The sequence below is a fragment of the Notolepis coatsorum genome (genome assembly GCF_963971535.1).
Source record: "Notolepis coatsorum genome assembly, chromosome: 6".
Taxonomy (NCBI): Eukaryota; Metazoa; Chordata; class Actinopteri; order Aulopiformes; family Paralepididae; genus Notolepis; species Notolepis coatsorum.
The window spans coordinates 176108458-176125171 of NC_140170.1; the positions used below are offsets into that span (position 1 = coordinate 176108458).

The window sequence follows — 16714 nt, forward strand, 5'->3', positions numbered from 1 at the left end:
GTCCAGCTCCAACTCTCCACTGTTCCAAAGACACATTCTCTATAGGGATTGATCACCTCGGTCTGTCTGATAGGGGTTTAGGGGTGTTGTCGGTCTCTCTCCCGTCAGTCCAGCCGCAGCTCTCTGCTGTTACCGGTGAGCGCCAGCAGGAAAGGAGAGACCTGGAGAGACAAGACAGATGTGAAGTTTTAAAGTCTCTGTAAAGGAGAGACCTGGAGAGACAAGACGGATGTGACGTTTTAAAGTCTCTGTAAAGGAGAGACCTGGAGAGACAAGACGGATGTGACGTTTTAAAGTCTCTGTAAAGGAGAGACCTGGAGAGACGAGACAGATGTGAAGTTTTAAAGTCTCTGTAAAGGAGAGACCTGGAGAGACAAGACGGATGTGACGTTTTAAAGTCTCTGTAAAGGAGAGACCTGGAGAGACGAGACAGATGTGAAGTTTTAAAGTCTCTGTAAAGGAGAGACCTGGAGAGACAAGACGAATGTGACGTTTTAAAGTCTCTGTAAAGGAGAGACCTGGAGAGACAAGACAGATGTGAAGTTTTAAAGTCTCTGTAAAGGAGAGACCTGGAGAGACAAGACAGATGTGAAGTTTTAAAGTCTCTGTAAAGGAGAGACCTGGAGAGACAAGACAGATGTGAAGTTTTAAAGTCTCTGTAAAGGAGAGACCTGGAGAGACGAGACAGATGTGAAGTTTTAAAGTCTCTCTCTCAAATAAACCTATTTCTAAGAAACCTCAGTTAATATAGCCCTTTTTATCATTCATTTAGACCAAAAATAAAACATGACAAGATGATATACAATAAATCCAGCCTCACTCAGAAGGCCTAGAATTCTAAATAAAATAAAATATATAATCTAGTTATAAATCATAGTGATAGCTGACCGGATTTACTCTGAAATATAATAAAATATATAATTTATGTATATATAAAGAACATAGAGGTAGCTGACCTGATGCATGCTGAAATATAATATAATAAAATATATAATGTAGTTATAACAGTGGTAGCTGACCTGATGTACTCTGAAATATAATACAATAAAATATATAATCTAGTTATAAGAACACAGTGGTAGCTGAACTGATGTACTCTGAAATACAATATAATAAAATATATAATGTAGTTATATATAGAACATAGTGGTAGCTGAACTGATGTACTCTGAAATACAATAAAATAAAATATATAATGTAGTTATATATAGAACATAGTGGTAGCTGACCTGATGTACTCTGAAGGCACAGAGCTCACGTTGGTAGGAGCCGACCAGAGTTAGAGCACTCCACAGCTTCACGAAACCCCTGGACACACACGCAAAATAATAAACGGATTGTTTGAAAATGTCACACACACAGCCATGTATAATCACACAAGATGAACCTTGTGAGAATTAAACCTATAGGAGGGGTTTCTGGTCCACGTCAGACTCAGTGTGCTGCGCATCACGGAGGCAAAAAGGAACGTAATCCTGGTCAGAACAACGGGGCAGACTACAATATATTTGAATTTGTTAGCCATGCTAGCGATCTAAACAATCAATCCATGCCAAAGCTAGCTATGTAAAAGGTGAAAGACTCAATCGCTTGGCCCCCCACACCAGATCCGACCGTTCAGGTATAATAAGCTATATGTGTCGCTCTGTCTAGCTGGGAGTGTGGTTTCCCCCCGGGAGATATCAGAGGACGGACCGGACGCTAGGTTGTCGTGAAGCGAGATGAATTAGCAGGTAGCTGTGTTGTGCATTACGAGGGAAGTATTAACCTGTAGAACCCATATTGAGCTGGAATTAAACCACCATATATACGAATACAACCTCTCCTCATTCTTCCTGACATTACTGCATGACTGATCGCTACAATACGTTCATTACCACCGATTGGACAAGTATTAAGCACCTGCTGAGAGAGAATGTTTTTTTTCACGGAAGACGCAAACTGTTTTGTTCCCAACCATCATTTCTTTGGACAATAAACCTTACAAACTACATCAGCTGCAGCCTGGACATTAAACTCTGTCAACATCCACAACTTATTTTGTTACCCGAGTACAAAAACATCTAGTAGGTGCATCGTGGCGCATTGTCAATTTATTAGTTAATGACAAGCGGCCACTAAACCTTAAGTTCTCCAACTAACGTTATTTATTTAAATTGTTCCTGTTAATTAATAATTAACATAAGTAGCATGGTAATAATACGTAGGTTATTGATCAATGAATGTATTGATGGATTCATTTATATTACAAATGATACACCAGTAGAAGTAATGTTATTTCCTCATTGTCCTTGCTGTGGCGCCTGCCGTCGCCTCAAAAAATAGGATTGAGGCGATATTTAGCAAGGCGACAAAATCTCCTGCCGTGTGCGTCGTCTCATTCATAACAATGGAAGCGATACAATTCTGTCGGTCGCCTCGCTTAAAAAGTCGGTCGCCTGGCAAAAATCGCCTGCCGTGTGCGTTGGGCTTCACAGCCACGCTTATTTGGCATGACATTGAAAATGACATCCAGCTGTTTTCGTTTGAAACAACTTTTAGTCAGGAGAGTATCATGGTTTCGCCATAGAGCCCCGTCATACTTTTTAGCGCAGCAGCTTGCGCAGGTAGGTAGGGGGCAACTTAGTCACGTGACTCAGTTGGTATGGCTGATTGGCTCAAACACAGTATGTTTATAAACATCTATAGGATTGTGAGGAAGCCTTTTAAAAAGACAGGGTATAGAGACGTAACATGGTACCTGTTGTAAACACGAAGTAAAGCTGTCAAGGTGTCCTCGTCGTACTTCAACACGTCAAAGGGGAAGGCTCCTCCTACCTGCCACACACACAAACATATGCACTTAATTTACAATCAAGTTGCTGAAAACAAAAACATATTAGATCAATAACACAGAGTTTAACTAGTGTAGTGTTCAGGAGGTTTAACTAGTGTAGTGTTCAGGTTTAACTAGTGTAGAACTAGTGTAGTTCAATATTCCAATGTACAGTCTTGCTTGTACAGTTGTAATGTTTCTCCCCCCCCCCCCCACAACCCCTCCTACCCAACCCCCCACACTCAACCCCACCCAACCTCCTCCAATGTACAGTTTTTACGTCAAATGTATATACTCCCTTTTCTGGACTCTTTTTGTATCACAAACAGTACTGTATTTGCAAATCTGATATGTCAAATGTATAGATGTAGCAGTACTGACTATCTGTATGTCATGTGTGTCATATATGTCCTGATTAATTGAAAATGGGGGACCCTGATGTAAACAAGACGAAAGTCTTTCTCTGGTCTGCATCCCCTTAACAATTGTGTGTATTGAGCTGTACTGTATTGTACCCATTCTGCAATCTGTTAATAAAGTTTTCAATCAATCAATCAATCAATCAATCGTGTTCAGGAGGTTTAACGATAGGTTATGACTATAACCAAGTTCTGTTAGTTAGGGGCGATGCTTGGCATGCACGCGTACTGAATAAACCACAAATGTACCTCTAATACCAGTATTAGTCTGACCACACCCCTCATCAGCTTACCTTCATAAGCAGGTGTGTGGTCACCTGCTCTCCTCCTTCCCAAGCCTTCACCACAAGGTGAGGACAAGGGCTGCAGCGGCCGTCTGATGCCAAGCATCGCCCCTAACTAACAGAACTTGGTTATAGTCATAACCTATCGTTCTGTATCGTTAGTGGCTTAGCTTGGCATCACACTGCACAAGGGAGGCCAAGCGGAGCCACTGGCTGACAAATACACCCCGCTGACAGCCCCCCCACAACCATCAGAACAGGGAGGGCCGAGCCCCCCCGACCCCCCCTAATGGCGGGTAGCCCCCCTATTAGGGACGTCACGGGAGGGCGACGGACCCGACCGTGCGAAGAGGCACTCAAGCAACTCAACGCACAGGGTGAGCAGACCGTGGCTTGACCCCACGACTACACACACGCACAACCCGCATGCCACCCGGGAACGAACGGAGGAACAACCTCGGTACTGCCCCCAGAATCACGGGGTCAAGGGCAAACCCAACCCCGTGGCAAGGCCGTAGCAGCGGAGCACGAAGGAAGACCCAGACCCACCAAAAGGACTGGACTCCCTAGAATGGGGGCCCGGAGAAGTCCATGATGCCAGCATCAAGACCCCACCAGGTGGGCACGTAGTGCCCCGCCCCCCACATCGCCAGCGTATTCGGACAAAGGCCCCTCAGTTACTGCACCTGGTATTCCCAGGCGGAATCCCATCCAAGTACTAACCAGGCCAGAACCTGCTTAGCTTCCGAGATCGGACGAGATCGGGCGTGTTCAGGTCGGTATGGCCGTAAGCCGAGCGGGCCCCGTCCCCCCAATAGTACACCGCCTGGCACACTGACCCTGCAGAACAGGCAGTCAGCATGGCCGTAAGCACACAAAAAAGGTTAACCAACGGAAGCAGGCAGCGCACCGGGGAAAAACCAGGCAACAGGCTGTTAACCCTAGCCTGGAGACTGCGGACGAGACAGGCGCCAGAGGGGACAGCTGAACACAGCCGCCCCGGCGGAAGGAGCGTAAGCTGGCGGTGTTGCATGACCAAGCCTCCATTTAACAACCCCCACCCAGAGGGGTCGAGGCAGAGAAGGCTGACACGATTGGCAGACGTCATGAACGTGCAGGGGCACCCTCAAACGGTGAACCCGGGAGTTGACACTGCTCCAACACACCAGGGAATCAACCACCTCGGTGTTACCCAATGCGGTGGTTGTTCCTATAACCCCTCAAGAAAAAACTCCAAAACACACCTGCGGGTATACACCGGCTATACCGCAGTACAAGTGTTTCAGTTTCCAAAAAGGGTTAACCCAGGCCTACGGGTCGCAAACATCACTTCGGACCGGGCCTGGCGGTACGGGAAGCACAGGGTCACCAGAGGAGGTCAAAAAACCACCCCCACAGGCCCCTCTTCGCCATGCGTGAGAGAGGAGCGAAAAATAATGGAGAACCAGCCCCTAAGCACACCGTACCTGGTATTCCCCGGCGGTCTCCCAACCAAGTACTAACCAGGACCAACCTGTGTAGCGGCCGAGATCCGACGAGATCGAGCGCGTACAGAATGGCATGGCTGTAAGCCATGACGACAGTGCTGAGTAAAAACATACCCAACCAGGGTCTCCATAGCGCTTAACCCTGTGACACCCAGACCGACCTGGCATTTTTCCCCCTGAAAAAAGCCCAAGTCCCTCAGGGTACCAGAACAGCAGATCTGCATCCCCGGCGGACAACGGGTTCAACTGATCTGGACCAGCGTGACCAGAACCAGTCCCGTGCCCTAACCACGCCGACATGCCTACTCCAGGAGAAGGGCAGATATGCGTGTTGATCTTAACATGAAAAGAAGGCGCCACCCAGACGTTCGGACGAACCGCGCCTGGTGGCCCACCCCAAGGGCGTGAGACCCCACTACATATGTTCAGATCCATCCCGTCATCATCCCCCAGACATGAACGAGAATCCGTCGACAACCCACCCAGGTCATGGGATGTGGTCGTCGGAAGAGGAAAAACCCCCATCTCAGTTGCTTTATAAAAACGCTGTTTCAACCACAAGCAACCAAGGCGTGCCAGTCAATCGCCTGTTTACAGCGAGCTAGCACTATACGTGCGTCGGGACACACCCCCATCAATGAACAGGCTATTTAGACCTGTCATTGAATCCCCAAGGCGCCCAGGGGAACGACAAGAGGGGTGTGACACTCCCTAACTCCAACACTTCTGGAATAGAAAGAAGGAAGCATCAACAGTATGTATCCCAGTCTACACAGCCGGGGTAAAAAATGTTCACATTTTTACATCCCACCACCCTCCCATAGGAAAGAGACGGGGATCCCCAGAGAGACTTCCCACGCGAGCTGTACAGATTGAAAAGAATATATTGCACCTTGAGCCATGTAAAAAACTGGTTTTAGGGCCTCCGGGGAAGAGGCACTGAACCCATACACACTCAATAAACGAATTGAATCGAATATACATACAATAGAAAAGGACCCTTCTAGAGGGTCCACTCACTTTGACAATCTGAGGAGGAAGGCTCTGTACTCTGATGGAGGCTTCCTCACATGGAAGAAGGAGTCCGAACTCACAGAAGGCCTGAATAGGCGCTTGGTGAGGAGGAGCCCTGACCACCCCCCCTGAAAACAGATCCATCACATGGACCTGAACAGCACACGGAAGTCCTACCAACAGAGACGCGCACGGTGACGTACTCTATGGCGGGGGAATTCCTGCGGTGCACACGCCCAATATACCAGGCCGTGGGACCAGGAACCCCCCCCCCCCCCCCCCCCCCGTAACGTGCCGAACCGCCACGTGACGGGAACCTTGAAGGACAGGGGGTGTACCCCTGACCGACAGAACAATGGGGAGAGGAAAGGTTACCAGTTCACCCCTTTACGACCCCACACCCATGATACGACGTAACGACAAAAAGAGAATATGACACAGTCATAGTCAGCTCTATGAAGCGTTTCACAGCTCCACACAGCGCATGAGCTAACCTGCTATCTGATTTTTACTAAGGAAAAACACAGAATAGAGAGGGCTCTAAGAACCCCGGTCCAACATACACATGTGCTTCTGTGGCCAGTACAACCCAGTTGTAGGTCACATGACACACACAACCCATCATCACCTACAAAAAATGGCAAAAACACTCAACAGAGGAACGCCGTTTTTTTCACAATGAGAGAATACATCATTCTTGATTAGTATCGACCACAGGCCTTGCTAAGCACACATGACAGCAACCAAACCAATTTCCCTTTAGGAAATAAGTTTCTCCAGCTGATTTAGCACAACCTCAGCAATCAAGCTAAGAGTTACATCGTATCCCTACCACACAAAAGACACAATTAATGCACAACATGTCTGATAGGAGGTGATAAAGTCCCCAGGGAACCGGGGGGGGAAACACAATCCTCCTATTTTACCCTCAATACGGCCAGTTAAAACAGGAAAACCTGTTAATGTGTGAACACACTGTTCATTGTCATTACAGTCTGAGAAAGAACATTCTTTTACTCACTTGTCACCAAGCATAGCTTCATAGGTTAGTTGCCTTAGTAGTGAGTACACGGTACACATAAACACCATGATGTTTCTCACACAACAACCAGATCAATACATCACGATCTGCACGGAGAAGCTAACTGCCAGTGACAAAAACAGCTCACACATAACCCGCAACGTATCCTAAATGCATTGCAACAACACACGTTTTGGGAAAAAACACCGTTATTCACAATACATTTAGCAAAGTAAAACCAGAAGACGTGTTATGAGGTCTGGTCAACCCCGTTCCTACCCGGAACGCAGATCAGCGAAGTGCAGTCACAAGACACCGTAGAACACAGCCGTCCTGTGTTGTTCGATCCGGGCAGCGTCGCCGCTCCAACCAGTCGCTACAGTCCTCTTTGTTGACGCAATCCCCGTCCAGGCTCAGGGCAGGGTCGACGAAACATCCCCTGTCAAGGATGACGTCGCGGTCAAGAGTGTAAAACATGTTAAAATCAAAGCACGTTCAACAGAATAGCATCAAGCCAACGGCGATCAGAAGCGAGCTCCCGGCGGCGCGCGAGAAGCTAAGCTACCCCGCGCCAGCCATGGCCATAGCAGCAAGCTAACGTTACCTAGCGACCACGACATGCTAGCCCCGCAGCTAACAGCTGACTGGCTAATAGTAGGCCTTAAGCAGGCCATGCAGCGATCCAGCAGGCTAACGCAGCAGTTAACAGCTGACTGGCTAACCGTAAGCTATGAACATGTAAACAATGACATAACACTCACCCAGACAGGCCGCCGTTCTGAACCTCTCCTCACTTTTTAAGAGAAAAGAGAAAACAAGATGTCAACACCGCTTCACAACGGTGACTTTACCACATCCGGCGGAATCAGCACAGTACCAACTGGCCTGTGTAGCTGACTTCGAACATGAATCTGCCGCTATCGCACATTACATGCACATATCCCCTCGTGAAGGAATACTCTCATTTGGATATGAAAGATGGGGCCTTAACACGGTGACAGAGAGAATCCACTCGTCCAGAACACACAGGGATCACCAGTGTCAATGGTCGCGGCCCACTAGTTAAAACTATAATGGTCTCCAGACCAAGGCCTTCTGTCGCCTAGGCGGCTAAACAAAGGACCCTAGCCTGGGGCCGGTTTCCATAAACTTTGTCAAGTAGCCCCCATAGCACTAACAGACAAGTGGAGCCCGCCAGCAAACACTACTCACCCAACCTGGAACGCACCGCTTCTCACAACAGCGGCATGTCCGACAGTTCAGCTGTGGCCTGACAGGTTTCACCCCAACAAACACAGCAAGGAACTGCAGTTGAGAAGCATGCAGCGGCGTGCTCCCAATACGAAAACCGGTGGAGGGTTTTTAGAATGATCATCATCTTCTAGACACTCCAGTACAAAGACAATATCGCCGTATTTTCTCGAAAAATAGTGAGAGAGAAAATAAAGATATGATGTCAACGTATCCTTGTTTCCCAAGCTGTTCCTAATCCAATTTCTTCCATCATGGTGTCAAGTGTGGGGATCTACCGAGGCACTTCTTCCTTGTGGTGAAAGCGAGAAGGAGGAGAGCAGGTGACCACACACCTGCTTATGAAGGTAAGCTGATGAGGGGTGTGGTCAGACTAATACTGGTATTAGAGGTACATTTGTGGTTTATTCAGTACGCGTGCACGTACGCGAGATAGTGCAGTGTGATGCCAAGCTAAGCCACTAACGATACAGAACTAGTGTAGTGTTGAGCTAACAGCTTACCTCTCCATACAGCTTCTTCAGTCCAGATATTATCAGCTGCTTCAGTTGAACTGCACTGAGCCTGCTGCTTTCATTCTCCAGAACACTGAACACACACACACACAACTGTATATTAGCCTGCGCTTCTCACAGATAATGTAATCACAGAGATAATGTTGTTCGTGTGTTCTGTAATGTATTCATGCGTGGTTTAATCACAGAGATAATGTTGTTATTCATGTGTTCTGTAATGTATTCATGCGTGGTTTAATCACAGGGATAATGTTGTTATTCATGTGTTCTGTAATGTATTCATGGTTTAATCACAGAGATAATGTTGTTATTCATGTGTTCTGTAATGTATTCATGCATGGTTTAATCAGAGATAATGTTGTTATTCATGTGTTCTGTAATGTATTCATGCGTGGTTTAATCAGAGATAATGTTGTTATTCATGTGTTCTGTAATGTATTCATGGTTTAATCACAGGGATAATGTTGTTATTCATGTGTTCTGTAATGTATTCATGGTTTAATCACAGAGATAATGTTGTTATTCATGTGTTCTGTAATGTATTCATGCATGGTTTAATCAGAGATAATGTTGTTATTCATGTGTCCTGTAATGTATTCATGGTTTAATCACAGAGATAATGTTGTTGTTATTAATGTGTTCTGTAATGTATTCATGGTTTAATCACAGAGATAATGTTATTAATATGTTCTGTAATGTATTCATGCGTGGTTTAATGATACTTACAGGGATATCTTCAGATAGTGGTAGACGGAAGCGTTTTTCAACACAACTCTTTCAAAAGGTGCAGGTTCCTTGGTTTTGTCCAAACACTGCATTCTATTTGGCTACAGTCGTCCCTGTAACTTCAGATCATAAAGCGTTCTGGTTATTAGCTGCAACTTCAGATCATAAAGCACTATCAATACTCCTCATCTTCCATAGGACTGCACAATTAATCCAGTGTTGAAAAATAAATGCAGCGCACCCTTCCTTCACAGCGGTGCACTCAGATTTGATGTTCTCAAATCAATGAGTAATCGGGTTTTATATCAATGTGAATAAAATATTGTGATTTCAATATCAATCTAAATAATGGTGATTATGATTTTTGCCATAATCAGCCCTAGTATCCCATATACATCATGCTTTCCTTCCTCTCCAGTGATCCTCTTCTGCCGCTGTAGCCTGTAACCACACACACCAGTGGGAAACACAACTCACGTGGGATGCATTTCCCCATGCGTTTAATCAGACGTCGAGCCTGATCCACACATTTTAAGAAAGGCCACCCATTTTAAGAATTAATTTCACATGTGTTCTATCAGTGATGGGTTGTAAAATCTGGGGCTGCTCCATTGACAATGAACGGGGCTCTGACTTTATGAGGCCAAAACTGTTTGTGTGAGATATTACATTCAAATGAGGTTAATAATTCTAGCACTGCTAGAAGGTCTGACTCTGAACCACAATATATATATATATATATATATATATATATATATATATATCTCATTTGGGTGTAATATCTCACACAAAAATGTTATGGCCTCATAAAGTCAGAGCCTAATTTATTGTCTATGGAGGAGCAGTCCTAGATTTGACATCCCAGTGACATCATAGATCGGAGGGTTCTCTCTCTCTGATGTCTTGCGAGAGTGGTGCCCGTTCACAAATACTGACCGAACTGCCCTGTCACACAGGAAGAACATCGTGTGAATTCTTAAAATGGGTGGCATTCCCCTTTAAATGCATCTTTCCTTTGGAGGTTGATTCCAGATTCAGATTCAGTGGAGATGCATGCATTGCCCATGTAACTCTTATAACCCCAGTCACCCACCCCCTCCTAATGTACAGTCTCCTCCCCATCATATGTATATACTCTGTTAGGATCTGGTAACAGTACTGTATATTTGCATATCATATATGTCACAAATGTAACAGTACTAAATACCTGTATGTCATGTATGTCCCTATGCCATAAATGTCATGATGTCATGCATGTTGTGATTGATTGAAATGGATTGAAAACTTTATTAACAGATTGCAGAATGGGTACAGTACAGTACAATACATACAATTGTTAAAGGGATGCAGACCAGAGAAAGACTTTCGTCTTGTTTACATCAGGGTCCCCCATTTTCAATTCATCATAACATAATGACATACACGACATACAGATAGACAGTACTGCTACATCTATACATTTATGACATACCAGATTTGCAAATACATACAATACAATACATACAAAAAATGGGGGACCCTGATGTAAACAAGACGAAAGTCTTTCTCTGGTCTGCATCCCCTTAACAATTGCGTGTATTGAGCCGCACTGTATTGTACCCATTCTGCAATCTGTTAAATAAAGTTTTCATTCATTCACACACACACAGCCGAGCTACCCGCTAACGTTGATTACTTATTATTGCTGTTGTTTAGCGACGGTAATTTAAAGTAACATACAAACGTTTTACATACTCTCCTACATAGTCTCCCCATCTTGACCGTGGCGTCTTGACCGTTTTGACATTAACGTTAGCACCATTAGCTAGCAAACTAATTTGTTTCCAAAACAAATGTTTAATTATATCCTAAAAATGCATAGAAATCATACTCACTAACAACTGCATCGACCTGTCTTCTATATCACAGTTGAGGTTAATGTCCTCGAAGTGTTTTGGACCAGATTTGGACAACGTGATCGTCCTCCAAACTGCGCATGCGCAATATTCATACACTTTCTTATTCGGACAGGACAAAACGTCTATTCAAAACAGTCTCGCCACCTACAGGTCAAGTATGAGAACTACAGTTTACAACATAAGAGGGAGATTAGAGAAAATCTAAAAGTCACAATTAAGTAGGCCTACAAGTTACACCCCAATTCATTATTATTGTTTGGTGAATCAGGTCGCTCTTGTAAATGAGACTGTGTCTCAATGAGATTTGTACCTGTATAAATAAAGGTTTGAAATGAAAAATGATGTAGAAAATAGTTCCTACATGAAACTGATCACAACAAGGTCTGTGGATTATCTTGAGTAACCGAGTCATGATTTCTGGAAAGAGACTTTGCTTTTGAGTTTTCAATTGTATTTTGTTGGTGCTTTGAGTGCCATTTAGTCTTTTAGCTCCATTGTATTGGAGTGACGGCAGATATTAATTACATTTTGGGGGAACTGCCCCTTTAACCTCACTGGAGACGTCACAACCCCACCGTAAAGGGATATTTCACTTCAGTAGAACTTGTCAAGTTTCAGCAGTCTTACCTCTATCTAAACACTACACTAGTTAAACTACTGACCACTGCTGTGTCTGTCGTCTGCTGTCAACACCACCATCCCAGGTGTCAGGCTCCTCATTCACTCTCATAAATTTTGAGGACCAAGTCTAAATATCATACTTCTGAATTATGAACCACAATACAGCAATATTATTCTGTGTAATGTGTTTTTCTGAGTCAAAGATACTTGTTCTATTTTGAGCTAATATTGCCATTTCCAAATTATCAGTAAATAGACTATTTCTCACTTGAGGTGTAGTTTGACCAACTGTCAAATTGTCACAGAATGTTATAATCTTTCTTTTATATTCTACCATAATTGTTTGTCCATCAATGTCGCATCAAAAACAACCAAATCAAATATTTTTTTAATACTAGGAGGCTATTCAATATTCTTTCTTCCTCCACCACTAACTCAACTGAAATATGAACACATTCCTCCCCACCTATACATAATAGATGTATCCATGGTATATTACAATGGCAGGAGAGGATTAGGTTCTCGCTGAAAGGCCTAAAGACCTTCAATAAAACCTGGAAACCCTTTCTAAAATATATTGACACCCTGTCAGTGAAGAAATCAACACACAAATAACTGAGCTGAACACCCTTCCTACTTAATTTCATTTATTTTATTTGTAGTTTATTTTCACCTTTACTTACTTGGTGATTTTGTGATTTATTTATTAAATGTCCTGGTGTGCATGTATGTGAATGAGACTATGGGAAAGGTGGGTGGGATTCACAATAAAAAATCACAGAATATTGTCAACATCAATGTTAAATGTACATATTAAACTCAAAACAAATAAAAGATTTGTAAAAAAAAAAATAAAAAAAAAAGGACTGGTAAACATAGCCAGCCAAAACACTGTTTAAATATGTACTGGTAAACATAGCGTAACGCCAGCCAAAACACTGTTTAAATATGTAGGCCTACTGGTAAACCTAGCGTAAAGACCATCCAAAACAGTTTAAAAATATCCATTTGTATGGGAAGATCAGTTCTAGCTGTTCTAGTTCTGTGGCTCAGTGCATCTCAGTGCTTCTATCAGATTACCTGCTTCGAATATGTTATTAACCAGTGTATTGTGTTCGTCTACGTGTGTGCTGCTAACTACAGCCTTTGGTCCAAAATCTGCCATCAGCATTCGGCTGTCTTTCTGTCCTACTTCCTTCAGAATTAAAGAGAGAAGACATATAGGATAGAAAAGGCTGACAGACAGCTGACAGAACACGCTGTCACTGTGTTTTAGTCATACGTCTTCTGCCAGTAGGAAGACTGAAATAAGTGTATGACTAGACTTATGGCTACTCTACCTGAGACAACATGGTGCTACAATACACACAAGACTAACGTGTGTTTAACCCTTTCACTACCACTACCAAAGGGTTAACTCTTTCACTGCGACAATACAGAAGGTTAACCCGTGTAGTGTGGTAGTGAAAGGGTTATAAAAAACGATATGTTCTATATAAGGAAAGATACTAAAGTTAAATACCGGTATATAGCTATGTAGAGCAGAAGAGAATGTGAGACAAACTGGTAAACAGACAAACAGATAAACAGACAAACAGGTAGACAGACAGACAAATAAACAAACAAACAAACAGAAAGACAGACAGACAGGTAAACAGACAGACAGGTAAACAGATACACATATAGACAGGTAGACAGACAGACAAACAAACAAACAGAAAGACAGACAGACATGTAGACAGATAGACATAGATAGACAGGTAAACAGACAGACAGGTAAACAGATAAACATAGATAAGACAGGTAAACAGACAGACAGACAGGTAGACAGACAGTTTGAGCTGAGGAAGCTCCCTGAGTGGCAACAGCAGTAAGTCTTCCTCGTAAGATCCTTGTTATGTTTATTGTTGATAACTGGTCATCGTTGTTGCATTTATGGACGACTGTATTGACTTGCTTTCCATCTTGAAAATGCACGCTAACTACTGAGTTATTCTTCTATTCATTCCAATCAAACTGCTGTTGCCGCTGGTGATGTAAAAAACGCATCACTTCCTGTGTGCCGGATGTAAAACGCATCACTTCCTGTGTGCCGGATGTTTTTCCCGGGAATGTCCAACCGGACACCAGTGTTTAGAACAGCCAAGACAAGCAAATGTAAAAAAAACATTCATGAACTGGGTCTGGGTAGAAATACTATTGTGTTACATCAGTTTTATCAGTTGGTGATAGAGAATGGCAAAATAGACATTTATTTATATTAAAAAGTTCAAGATTATTACTTTAAGTCCCTTCTGTCTTAAACCACATTAGAAAGTAAATACAGTATCTCACCCTGGGAACCAGGATGTCTTATTACAATATATTGCTACTCTTGTGGGCGGACCCAAAGGAAACATCTATTTTGGATCCTGACCCATCGCTCTGCAGGAATATAAAAATATCATCACTAAGCTTCAGACTGTTTATTTACAGAAGTGAGAATTCGACCGAGATAAGAATCAAACTGGCTGCATCTTGATATGATGACTTGGAGGAGAGGGGAGGAGATAATTAGAGAAGAGAGGAGAAGAGAGGAGAGGAAAGAGGAGGAGAAAAGAGGAGAAGAGAAGAGAGGAGAAGATAGGACACGAGAAGATAGGAGAAGAGGAGAAAAGTGAAGAGTGGAGAGAAGAGAAAATAGAAGAGAAGAGAGGAGAAGGGAAGAGAGGAGAGAGGAGAAAATAGAAGAGAAGAGGAGAGAAGAGAGACGAAGAGAAGGAAATTAGAGAAAAAAGGAGAGAAGAGAAGGAGAGGAGAGTTGATTTGAGCTAGAGACTCCTCTTCTAATCTGAACCCTTCAGCATTATGTCCCCCCCCAACCCCCTCCCTCCTCCTCGTCGTCTTCCTCGCCCTCCTCTATCAGGAGAGCTTCTTGGCGCTGCCATTGACTTCCTGCCCAGACAGGAAGTCCATGAGGAGCTGGGCAGTCTTCCGTGGTCGCTCCATGACAACGGAGTGGCCACAGTTATCCAACAGCTCCACGTGGCAGCCCGGCTGAGCCTCCTGTACCACCGATGCCCCGGACATGTCCACCACCTGAGGGACAGAGAGACATGCTTTCAGTTCATATTCACTTGCACTAGAATTGCTAACAAACGCTGAAAGGACACTGGTGCAAATGTCTCAGGAACAAAGACACTGACTGGCAGAAAACATTCTCAATGAGTGATTCCTGGATACTGAATGTAGGGTGAGGGTTGATGACTGAATACTGAATGTAGGGTGAGGGTTGATGACTGAATACTGAATGTAGGGTGAGGGTTGATGACTGAATACTGAATGTAGGATGAAGGTTGTTTACTGAATACTGAATGTAGGGTGAGGGTTGATAACTGAATACTGAATGTAGGGTGAGGGTTGATAACTGAATACTGAATGTAGGGTGAGTGTTGATGACTGAATACTGAATGTAGGATGAGGGTTGATGACTGAATACTGAATGTAGGATGAAGGTTGTTTACTGAATACTGAATGTAGGACGAGGCCTGATCACTGAATACTGAATGTAGGATGAAGGTTGTTTACTGAATACTGAATGTAGGATGAAGGTTGTTTACTGAATACTGAATGTAGGATGAAGGTTGTTTACTGAATACTGAATGTAGGACGAGGCCTGATCACTGAATACTGAAATGTAGGACAAGGCTTGATTACTGATCATTACCTTGCATTCTTACACGCACAAAATAACATTAAATAACTGAAGTAAATAACCTAATAAAATGAGGTGAAGTGAGTTGTTACCTGGTCATTCCTGCCCCAGATGACCTGTAGGGGCGCTGTGATCAGATGGAGGTTTTCCTGTAAGGAGTGACGAGACTTCTCTCCGATGATCTCCATGAAGACTGCAGCCACAGACAACAGACCAACATGTATTAAAGCTTGTCTTGTCTGTCTCACACACCCCCTGCACTTCAGCTCAACCCTCCTTGCCTGTCTCACACACCCCCTGCACTTCAGCTCAACCCTCCTTGCCTGTCTCACACACCCCCTGCACCTCAGCTCAATCCTCCTTGCCTGTCTCACACACCCCCTACACCTCAGCTCAATCCTCCTTGCCTGTCTCACACACCCCCTGCACTTCAGCTCAAACCTCCTTGCCTGTCTCACTGCACTTCAATTCAACCCTCCGTGCCTGTCTCACACGCCCCCTACACTTCAGCTCAACCCTCCTTGCCTGTCTCACACGCCCCCTACACTTCAGCTCAACCCTCCTTGCCTGTCTCACACACCCCCTACACCTCAGCTCAACCCTCCTTGCCTGTCTCACACACCTCCTGCACTTCAGCTCAACCCTCCTTGCCTGTCTCACACACCTCCTGCACTTCAGCTCAACCCTCCTTGCCTGTCTCACACACCTCCTGCACTTCAGCTCAACCCTCCTTGCCTGTCTCACACACCCCCTGCACTTCAGCTCAAACCTCCTTGCCTGTCTCACTGCACTTCAATTCAACCCTCCGTGCCTGTCTCAAACCCCCCCCCTGCACTTCTTCGGTGCACACTCTACGGGCTCGCAATCGGCACAGGTGAAAGAAATCACGCTGATGGATGGAGGCTCCACACCTGTTTCCTAATCATCACTCTACACTACAAGAAGCCTGGGTCTCCGTTCATCCGTGTC

General features: G+C 44.3%; 2 protein-coding genes across 3 annotated transcripts in view; both read right to left on the reverse strand.

The window, feature by feature from the left end:
- Nucleotides 1-32: 32 nt before the first annotated feature.
- rpp14 (ribonuclease P/MRP 14 subunit) lies at nucleotides 33-11508 on the reverse strand. Of its 2 annotated transcripts, none has more exons than XM_084316603.1 (6): nucleotides 11407-11508; nucleotides 9533-9651; nucleotides 8795-8879; nucleotides 2741-2817; nucleotides 1230-1308; nucleotides 33-161 (listed from the first exon to the last, which is right to left on the reverse strand). In XM_084316603.1, the coding sequence occupies exons 2-6, from the start codon at nucleotides 9622-9624 to the stop codon at nucleotides 105-107; spliced, it is 390 nt and encodes a 129-aa protein (XP_084172729.1). In that variant the 5' UTR covers nucleotides 9625-9651; nucleotides 11407-11508; the 3' UTR covers nucleotides 33-104. The 2 variants fall into 2 exon arrangements, with proteins under 2 accessions (XP_084172729.1, XP_084172730.1); XM_084316604.1 differs by having other exon boundaries at nucleotides 9533-9645; nucleotides 11407-11502.
- Nucleotides 11509-12753: 1245 nt separating this feature from the next.
- LOC311230306 (monoacylglycerol lipase abhd6-A-like) overlaps nucleotides 12754-16714 on the reverse strand; it is a 65000-nt gene continuing 61039 nt past the window's right edge. The window contains exons 8-9 of the mRNA XM_084316539.1: nucleotides 15838-15938; nucleotides 12754-15129 (exon numbers count right to left, since the gene is read on the reverse strand). Coding sequence (XP_084172665.1) covers nucleotides 14953-15129; nucleotides 15838-15938 — 278 coding nt within the window. The 3' untranslated portion in view covers nucleotides 12754-14952. The remainder of the gene's footprint in view (nucleotides 15130-15837; nucleotides 15939-16714) is intronic.

Coding starts and splice junctions, on each gene's coding strand:
- rpp14 (XM_084316603.1), bottom strand. CDS start 9,624: ATGCAGTGTTTGGACAAAACCAAGGAACCTGCACCTTTTGAAAGAGTT. Junction 1,309..2,740: donor TTACTTCGTGTTTACAACAG/GTACCATGTTAC, acceptor GTGTGTGTCCAG/GGGTTTCGTGAAGCTGTGGA. Junction 162..1,229: donor GTGCCTTCAGAGTACATCAG/GTCAGCTACCAC, acceptor TTGTCTCTCCAG/GTCTCTCCTTTCCTGCTGGC.